The sequence below is a fragment of the Dermacentor silvarum genome, chromosome 11, assembly GCF_013339745.2.
Source record: "Dermacentor silvarum isolate Dsil-2018 chromosome 11, BIME_Dsil_1.4, whole genome shotgun sequence".
Lineage (NCBI taxonomy): Eukaryota > Metazoa > Arthropoda > Arachnida > Ixodida > Ixodidae > Dermacentor > Dermacentor silvarum.
In genome coordinates, this window is record NC_051164.1 from 53,722,243 (window position 1) to 53,732,242 (window position 10,000).

Here is a 10,000-nt window from a genome sequence, read left to right on the forward strand (position 1 = left end):
GTTCAGTTTCCGTTGAAGCGATAGACCGCACGAACCTTCGCTCGCTGCGGCGGCCGCGCTTCCCCACGCCAGCGTTTTGACAGTGGTTGTTGCGGTCATCGAGTGTGATCCATTCATGTTTGCTTTTGCGCACTGACACCACGCTTGTTAATTCAGTTAGTAAGCGAATTTCTCAAGTTTATGCAGCCGATAAAAATACTATCCCTACTCCATTTGCTCTCTACTAATTTCCTATCGCAATTGATGCTGCGCCTTGCGGGCGACACTGCGACATTTTTTAACCACCTGCGTGGGTAAAAAGTCAATGAAAAAAAAACCATTTTATGTCAACAGCACTACTCATGAAGTATGAAACACACTGAAACAATGAGTGAATTGGCGACGTGGTCGAAATATAGGAAACGCTCAAAAGTACTGCGAAGGTTGCCACAAGATAATCCAAGGTGAGTTTCAGAGGATGTTATCTGCGGAGCTCGCCCTGGCGAGCTGTCATTCGCGTTCTCAATGACGCCCATCAGCATTCAGGGCGTTTGTGCGTCGGCAACCAGGTGTCGCTAACTGTAGGGACATATTCCTAAACGTGGACACTTTTTGATCCCGTAGGGGACGCCCTGCAAGCTGCGTTACAAGATGCAGGAACATTTACAACTGCTTAAAATATTCATAAATCCTAATGTAGTCGACATGAAATAGCATTCGTCAATCAGAATGTCGCTAGTTTACATGCGAGTTGTCGACGTAGTGGCTGCGCTAGCTGTTGTTAATTTTTCTTCGAAAGCCTTCTACTCTGCATCGCCATAGTTTTTTTTTCCTTTCTTGCCGATAAATGTCGTTGTTCTTACGTGGCTCATGCCAAGTGGTTAAGCTCGCTTTTACCGGAAGGAACAAGAACCGCAACAACGATCGGGGCATCACGCCCACCAACGTCATAAATTTTTGAGGATCTCATAGGGATACGTCGTAATTTCTGTGCAAGTCCCTATAGACATTCATAGGAGATGACAATTAACGCTGCGTCATAAACGGGCGTTTACAGTGAGGTTGAGAGTGAGTATGTGCTAGTCAGTGTTTCGACCCACGTCAGCGTTTATGAATAGCAACTCTCAGCGAAGCCCGCGAGGGAAATCTAAATGTCAAGCCGCAAGATGCCGGCCCTCGCAATACGAAGCATCTGTAAAGAACGAGACACATGTTACGATGGGCGTCCGCTCAAAATGTCATTAATCGGAAATGGTGCTGCTTCGTCGGTTCTATGGCAGCCTATATTGAATATTTGATGTGCGCGTCCATCTGTAGTAGTCGTACTTAAGACAAGTCGTAAGTAGCTGAGGCAAGCATGGTTACATGAGGATTCCCAAACGTGTCTACACACGTTCCACATTCATTTTTACTTTGTTAAATTACTAACACCTATTACTACTTGTATTGACACTCATTTGAAAAATAATATGGCATTATTGGTTTAAACCTTTTCTACCTAGATGGGCCTCTGTAATCGGCTAGTGTTTCTTCAAACTTGCTCAAAGACTATTGATCCAACAATCGACACCAAATACCCGACACTGGTAGGACTAGATGGCCTTGTACGTCAATCATTATTAGCGCCAGCGCTTACATTCGTTTGCGTCCAGGAGAGGGTATACCACGTGGAGAACTTCAAGAAGCCGCCTCTCTTCCACAAAGGGCAACAGCGCGACACCTGCGCACAGAACATGTTTGGTGCGAAGACATCTGTACAGAGCGCATTTGGCGCACAACACCACATCAGAACACCAACACACAAAAAAAAAACATACTAAGGGCACAGAACGAGCGTCACCCTAAGCTTAAACTGGCAGTGAGGTCATGGACGTCGAAGTGTATTTCTCGTATTTCGCCATCCATATAACGCGAAAAGAATTTCTTAAAGCATGTAACGCTACACTTTTACTTCGTTTATTATGCAATGCATGCAATCCTTTGTTATGTGCAATCAATTGGTTAGGCACGACCGGACGCTGCCAAAGACGACGACGTCCCGGCGAGAGGGTGCGGCAATTTCAAGCATGACGTAGCCAGGTCTTTATCGTTTGTGTCCTATTAGGCTTAGCGTGTCTCTCCTCCCCGTAAAAACAAAGACTTATCCAACTGCGCAAACCTGGTTTACAAGCATAGCTTAAGTAAATATTCAACTGCCGGTAAATAGCCACAGAAAAGCAGTTAAGTTTTTTTTTCAGCATTTTTATTTCGCTCAATTGCAATAATAATTTGAAACATAAATAAAAATGGAAGCGGCACTTGTTTGACAACGTGTTGAAAGTGTGGCCTCCGTCTCAATAGCTGTTTAGACTGAAACGGCTGATTTTGACGGACGCCAGCAAACGTTCACGTTCCATGAAAATGTGGCCAAATCTAATTCAATACTAAGCTGCCTAATATTCAGCTCTTAAAGTACTACTCGTGTATTATAATCGCAAAAATAGATGCATGAGAGTCACGTGTGTATCACTCGGATAGAAACCGATGCGTGTAACGGCTGGCTGTCTTTACTAAAGAAGCCATAAACTGCGCTAAGCGAAGAAGAATTGGGAAGCGGGTCTTACAGCCTATGAAGCCGGCCTAAGAGCGTTTGCAGAATAGAGAGAAATAAATTTATTATGAAATTAAAGCCAGAAAGGCAAGAGTTCCAAGAGAGGTGGAAATCTGCAAGCCTGCCTTGCTCGAGTAATGCATGCGCAGTTGCAGGATGCTGAATGTGAGAAGGAGGTAACCCACGTGCCCGTTTACAACCCTTTGGACGCTGCAGTTCCCGCCAGATCTAAGCGTTCAAAGCTCTGTCGCCTGTTACAGCTGGTTTAGTCAAACATTTAGCTTTGTTCTATGTAATTGGTTACTGAAGACAGTAAACGAATTACACTCAGCGTTATCCTGTAGAAAAGGTAATTATTAAATTACATAATTACCAAAACGCTGTAATTGATTACGAGTAAATAATCACACTTAATTAGTTACGTACACAAGCCTGCTTGTAACCCGCTCTCGCGAAACCTCAATTTGCACCGTCTTCGTCTACAAGCGTCCAACATTTAGTGGCATATGCCAAGCAACCCAAGCTATTCATTCACAAAGAGCTTTTAATTATGGGAATGAATGGAGTTCAAATACTTATATGGCACAAACCTTGCCGGTTAAACTTGTGGCCATTGGGGTCGATGTTGAAGTTCTTTGGATAGAAATCAATGATAGGTGACTTCTGTAAAATACGAAATAAAACGTACATAAAAGGAAACAATATAATCGTGATGCAACAATTTTCTTCCTTACCAGCAGGCGGCACACAGACTGAAACAAAGACCTTATACCGTGTGCCCTAGTTGCCGTTAGTCAAGTTCTTAAAGAAAATAAAAGATTCAAAGAAAAGTATGGTGCAAGATACGTTTAAAAGACCTGCGGCCCTCGGTCGTCAGAGGTCTAGCGACCCAACAAGATAGATAATAAAATTGTGTCTTGAATCATGTTATTTAAACCTTTTCTTTCTTATAACTGCGTGGCTAACGTTAACTGGGACACCATATATACGCAAGTTGACATTGGACGTTCACAAGCTCAAGCTGCACTTAGCATGCTGATAGCCGGCTTACTGTTTGTGTCTAGTTCACGCAAGCAACTAAAAAATGTCATTATTTAGGGCTCGCGCTTTATTGTGGACAAACGCTCTAGTACGACTCATAATTCTTGCTTCTACTTTTCTTTTATTTATTTCTGTTCTTTTTTTTTGGGGGGGGGGGGCGGTAATCCTATTGATGACTAATGTATACATACAACAGTGCGAAATCGCCCATCCCAACAATTACTGCTAAGATGTGACCTATTTTTGTTAATTTCCCATTTTCCGATCATTCTTTCCTGAAATAAAATGGTAGGAAATTATCAAGCATAACTCAAACGTTGATGTAAAGGTTATTTGTCTTTTTGCCTTACTGAAGTAACCTTGCATTGGGGAGGATTCTTCAACCGAACTGCACAACCAATCTCGGAGCGATAGATTCTGACATGCTTGATTAGCAGAATCGCTGTTCGGCCAGAAATTTCCGTGGATATTGCCTTGTTACGCTTAGCATTGTAGCATTAGGCTTATTCCGTTTCTTATTGTGTCAATGTATCTCCTTTCCTTTACCAGGCCATAAATGCAGCAACGACAACAAACGAGAACAGATGCTAGGAAAGTTCCTTGCAGCGAGAACAGTAGGGCTTTGCAGAGCTTCCAAGCCCAAAAAAAGCACTACAGTACATTCCATCACACGAATTTTCAAGACATAAACATGCACGAGCTACAAAACCAGGAAAAGATCTTTGAAACTCCAAACATCTTACAAAATGAATTTTTCGTGAATTATATGTCAAGAATGCAAGCACCCTCACGCAGGTGTTGCTACCTATACCCACATATTTTGTGAAACGTTGCGTAACAGTGTGTTAATAACTGGTTTTATGTTGCTGCAGTATTCTCATAATGTGTATATAAGGACGCAGTGACTGGTTGGCCAATTCGGCAAAGGAACAGCCAGACCGCAGCGCCCACGGTCGCGAAACCCTGTGGGGTTCACGAACTAAAGCTTCGGTTTGAATACTCGCGTTTATTGCACAAAGAAAGTGGAACGGACAGGTGAAGGACAGGGCAATAAATATGATCTAGGTGGCCGACCTGACTGGGTGGATAGTGTGACCAGCTGCGCTATGCAAAGCTGCCCAGAGAACAACGCTCACCGGGCCCTCCATGAGGTCAGCCAGCGGCTCGGGAAGGTGACGGCTGCTGGTCACCGGCAGGACGCACATAAGCTGTTCCATGGGCTTGAGCTGCAAGCGAGGAAACGCGGTTTACAAGCAGTGCGCGGCTGTTAGCGTCGGCACGAACGAAAAAGACTGGCACGCCGTTTAACCGACGGCGTCAGAGGATTTTAAACAACGCCAAATGCATTCGCCGCGCATCACATGTTTTCCACATAAGGTCCGCGCACTGGCTTGAGCAATCTGGTCAGTTTATTGCGATGTACAGTAATTACGGTGATATTCGAGGTGCGCTCGCCCCGGTCGCGCCGCTTCCGTCATGCTGTCAGGGTATCGACGGCACATGCGTAACTTGCGGAAAGTTAGAAGGTCCCCAAGGACACCAGGAGCCACAGGGTGGGTTTGGCATTATAAACCGAGAAGTCAAGCAGGACGCACAGTGACGTCTTGCAGAATCGACTCAGCAGCGGAGGCCGGACGGCATTTTACCTTGCACTGATGGCACAAGGTTTGCGCGTACCAGCGTTGCTTCTGACCAACTGTGTGCATATACCACACCGCGGTGAAAATACAGTGGTCTGAGGGAAACCGACCGTTAACTTCAGCTGCGAGCACTGACGGTTTTCCTTCGGTCTCAACTTGCGGAACATCGAGGTGTAATGCATGTAACAGCAGTGGCGGTGCTTCTGTTCATGCCAGCGCCTACGCCAGCTTTGCGAAACGCCTAGTAGTAGCCATCACGCTGATTGTACCGGCATGATTATCGCTAATAGAGTAAAAACTAACCACATTGCGCAAATTTCTGTAAAGCGTGCACCGCCGCAGATATACGCATGTTGAGGCAAAGCCGCCTTACGGTACACTTTAGGGAAAATGGCTTATGTAGCGCTCGTGAGCTGCCATTGTCGGGAAGGCGCCTTCGTCGGTGCCCACATGAAGCGCGCATTAGTCGCAGAGTAGTTAAAATTAACTATACGGGCGGTATTAGCGCCAATATAGAAAAAAATTAAAGACATTGCACCATAGACTACCCAATATCAGGGATTGGCCCACCTGGCGTCTTGTTCATAAAAGACCAAGAAAGCGTCGACCAAGTGTGGCCTTTTAAGAAGACAAAATCGGCGTATTTGCGCGTGAAATGCGATACGATGAAGGTACGAAATGAGTGAATAATGAGCATGAAAAAGAGGCAGACAGAATAGGGAGATATAAAGCACGTTTAGACATCGAATCGTTTGAACTACCATGACCTTGTAGATTTTAGCGCCAACCCTCGACTGACGTTTTTTGTTTTTCTTACGCCAGCAGCTAGACAGAACATACTATCATGGAAACGTATGGCTCCACCTGCCGTCAGAAAATGGCGTTAACAGCGTTTGGAAACAAGTCACGGTTTTTTTTTTTTTCGTAATTTTAAAGACGTGTACTAAAAGGCTAAAACTCCCTTTTACGGAATCTGGGCCTCAGAGATCAGTGCTGCGTGCAATCCTACCCGCCACTCTAATTTGGACACCGCGTGACAAGGAGGTTGACTCACAGGTTCGGTCTCTTGGTCAAAGTCGATGGCAATATCGGCTACATCGACGAAATCCGACGCAAAGGGCCCGTAGAGATATGGGAAAAACCACTTCCATGATCCGGACCCCTTCAAAAAAGGCAAATTTAAAGGGATCATCACCTCATTCAAGCTTGATACATAACAACAAAAATACAGTTCCACAACTATTTTCTCTTTGCATAGCTTTTATTTCTCGCAAATATACTTGACCGAGTTTTAACCACACTGCTCATATTTCCTAAAAGCAGTAATTGCGCATTTACAACATGCCACCTTACACTGTTAATTTTTTTCCGCAAGCTCCACAGCAGCCACGCTAGCACACAGCAGCATTTTAGGTACATGGGCCGGTAACACCTGAACGTTAAGGTAGATACAATATACAGGGTCAAAATAACGACCCTCATACCCAGCACGAGAAATCTAGTAAAATAGCTGTACTGCAGAGTTTATGGGTTACTGAGGGATTGATCTTGTATGGTGGCCCTATAGGGAGGGGGGTGGTCACTTTCTAGCACCCTCTATCACCTCCAATTTCCTTTTCCGATGACATACTCTTATTCGATTAGCGGCATTTTCTTACTGCCTTATGGTTACAACCATCCTTATACAATGCTCAAATAGAAATAGAGAAGAAAAAAAGAAACGTCCGTACACATCGACATGCAGAAAGGCTTTGCCGTATGTGCGTTTGCTATAAAGTGGGGCGTTAGCTGAATTTACGCACCCAGTGACTACCACTTAGACGGTATGACTCTTATGCTAGGCACGTAAAAAGATCAAGCGCTGGTGATGCGCTCGCTAAGTTGCGCTCGTTGGGAAAAGGTATTCGCACGCTTAAAGGCAGTGGAGTTGAGAGGGAAGAACCATACACATCACCAAAGCTGAATGTATGGGCGCTGAAATGCTGCGGCCTTACATTTTGGAAATTCGCAACGACCGTTGAAGAAATACCGTCGTTTTACAAGATAGTCTGCAAGGACGTGCGCAGAAAGGCTTACCTGAACGTAGTACCGAAGCACCCAGCAAAGTCCCTTGGTGTATTCGCAGGCCTGCACGAACAGTCCGGTATTAATCAGCTTTAATTCGCAGCTCTGCCAACGTAATTAAACTGCGCAGTCCATAACAGTGGCACGTTATGTTTTGCATAAGCCCTACGCATTTCTTACCCGTATTCATGCAGGAAACTATCAGGCGATATTGGTTTCTCCAGAGTTTAAAATAGATTACGTTGTATAACAGATACGGCAAAATGTACGTTTTTTACAAAGTCTGGACACCTTTTTTTAATGTATAAAAAGTGTATCACCATATTTGTGCAGTTTTGTTAAGGCAATTCAATAAAATTCTATTATGACTATCTTTCACTTTCTGTTTCGCTGGTGGATTAGCAGGAAATAATTATGACGCTAAAGTGACGTTACTTTCTGTCGCTGCAATTTTTATTTCGCTATTGAATTGAACAACACCTTAAAAAAACACAAATGAATATCTTTTCCACTCAGCCAATTCGTCGAGAGACTCAAGGTGTCTTTTTTTTTCTCGGAGCGCACATTACGGATGGTTGGTGGAGGCGGTTCAAGAGGGCCGCTATGACAATACGCTTTCTGTCGGCCAAAGACTCCTTCTCATGTTGAGCTCGTTCCTTTTAGAGCGAAGCTGTCTACGGCTAGGTTTCCGTGCATTTTTCGTAGCCGTCAACTCAGCTCCCGAATTTGAAGCAACATCGCTTCATTCTTTGCAAAAGTCTATACACTTGGATATGCATTTTCAGTAGATTAGTTATCAATATTCACCTTTTTCAAGATCAGTTGACTCTCAGTTAGATAATAAGAGTTTCCCAAAGATGTGCCACTGTTCGACCCACATCGGCCATGTGTACGCTAGCACCGCCCTCTCTTTGTCGTCGTTCCAGGCGCTTCCGTGTCTACTTTCCTTCCGCTCTCCCGGCGTAGCGGTCCAGATGCGCATGTCTAGTTTCCTCTGGCTCCCCGAGATCGCGGTAGTCTTCCACGTGAATGTTTGTCGTCGATCAAGACCGCCAGGATAACCGCCGTCGCCGCTCAAGAGAAATAAAATTTGTTCATACCTTTGATGTAAATTCTTTGTCACCTCTATTTCGTGTGCTACACTGCTTCGCTGATAATCTACCTTCGATGCAGTTATGTCTGCTTTACCTTAAAACGCGCAGCTGATTATTATTTCGGAAAACAATTTGCATGACAATCTTGTCCCTCTGCACTTCGTGACAGCGACTCCTTCAGCAAAATACTCTTCTGATCGGCTAAAATGCAAGCATAGCGAATGGCGATAGTGTGAGTAGTGGAACCTACCAGGTGATGCCGAAAGGTATCGTTATCCGAGGTCACGTCAAATTTGGCCACATAATATCGCTGTCTCCAGCCGGGTTCCCAAAGGCTGGAACGAAACAAGCGCTTGCCTTTATCACCTCTGTCATTCAGTGTAGCGCTCTATACGTGTCTAGCGTGCCTTCGTATCAATCTAGCACATCAAAACCTCCTTATAAGGATGGTGTAGAGGCAGGCATAATTACCACTTCATATCCATAATTGAATGTACTGCAATGTGATTTTTTTCTGCCTTTATCACCGCTGTCATTCAATCTAGTGCTTTACACGCCACAAGCACACCTTTGTGTCCCTCTAGTATAGTATTCGACAGACTTGCATGGTCGTTGATACGCATCCCCAACTGAGGACGCTGTGTACGGTGGGTTACAAAACATAACGAGAAGCTTAGCAGCAACGGCTGTAAATACCGGAGAAACTTGTATGGAACAGTACACGAGGCTTCAAATGAAAATCATCGAGCTCAAAAAAATTCGGGGGCTGATTTGGACAAACCAAGATCGCACTTCATTAAAAACAATTTAGAAGACTCGAAAAGATGAGACGCGATTAAAATAACTTGCTTTTTTTTAGGCAAATCATATGTTCGCACATTTGAAACATGACCAAGGCGCCTTTATAAAAAGCCAAAGGCTATATAAACTTCCCCAGTGAATTTCTTTTTCGTATGAATTGGGGAATAGTAAAGCTAGCCTAAAATTCTCAAAAAAGTCAATTCTACAGGGTGCAAGCCATTGACGCGGAAAATCGAAACATGGCTGGCAGAATTATGAACACTTTCCAAAAGAGCTCCTTGTGATATGAGACGAGGTTGAAGCTACTGTTGGAGGCAAGTTGTTGACGTTGCGGCCAGTCTGTGTGCAGGGCTAAGGTCTGATACCGGATGACATATTAATTTCGTAGTCATCACTGAGAATACCAACTTAGATATCTAAGACCACGGAATGACGACGGCCTCTACCAACGACCTCCAAGTAGCAGTTCAGGCTACTCTGTACAACTGCAAATTTTCTTTGTCTCATCACACCACAGCTTTCTCTTTTCGCGCACTCTATTGGGCTTTCCTTTGCTCTGCGCTCATTCTGTCACCATAATAGATCACTGGCTACCTATTGTACACATCTAATTTTCAGAGAACTATCAGCTACCCACGTAAGCTGTGTAAAGCATACTGCCATTGCCTTTTTTTTTTTGGTTAACGATACGCTTAATACTAGTCGTTCCATCGCAAAATTGCGGTCATTATAGCTTCGTCTTTTTTTTTCTCCGATTCAGCCCCACAATAACGAATAGACTAGTACTTAAA

At 44.3% G+C, this 10,000-nt stretch overlaps 1 protein-coding gene across 1 annotated transcript in view; it reads right to left on the reverse strand.

Annotated features, from left to right (window-relative positions):
* Window positions 1-277: 277 nt before the first annotated feature.
* LOC119432586 (5'-3' exoribonuclease 2 homolog) overlaps window positions 278-10,000 on the reverse strand; it is a 38,739-nt gene continuing 29,016 nt past the window's right edge. Inside the window, exons 19-25 of the mRNA XM_037699749.2 lie at window positions 8,659-8,743; window positions 7,327-7,377; window positions 6,305-6,412; window positions 4,747-4,836; window positions 3,160-3,232; window positions 1,616-1,699; window positions 278-285 (exon numbers count right to left, since the gene is read on the reverse strand). Coding sequence (XP_037555677.2) covers window positions 278-285; window positions 1,616-1,699; window positions 3,160-3,232; window positions 4,747-4,836; window positions 6,305-6,412; window positions 7,327-7,377; window positions 8,659-8,743 — 499 coding nt within the window. The remainder of the gene's footprint in view (window positions 286-1,615; window positions 1,700-3,159; window positions 3,233-4,746; window positions 4,837-6,304; window positions 6,413-7,326; window positions 7,378-8,658; window positions 8,744-10,000) is intronic.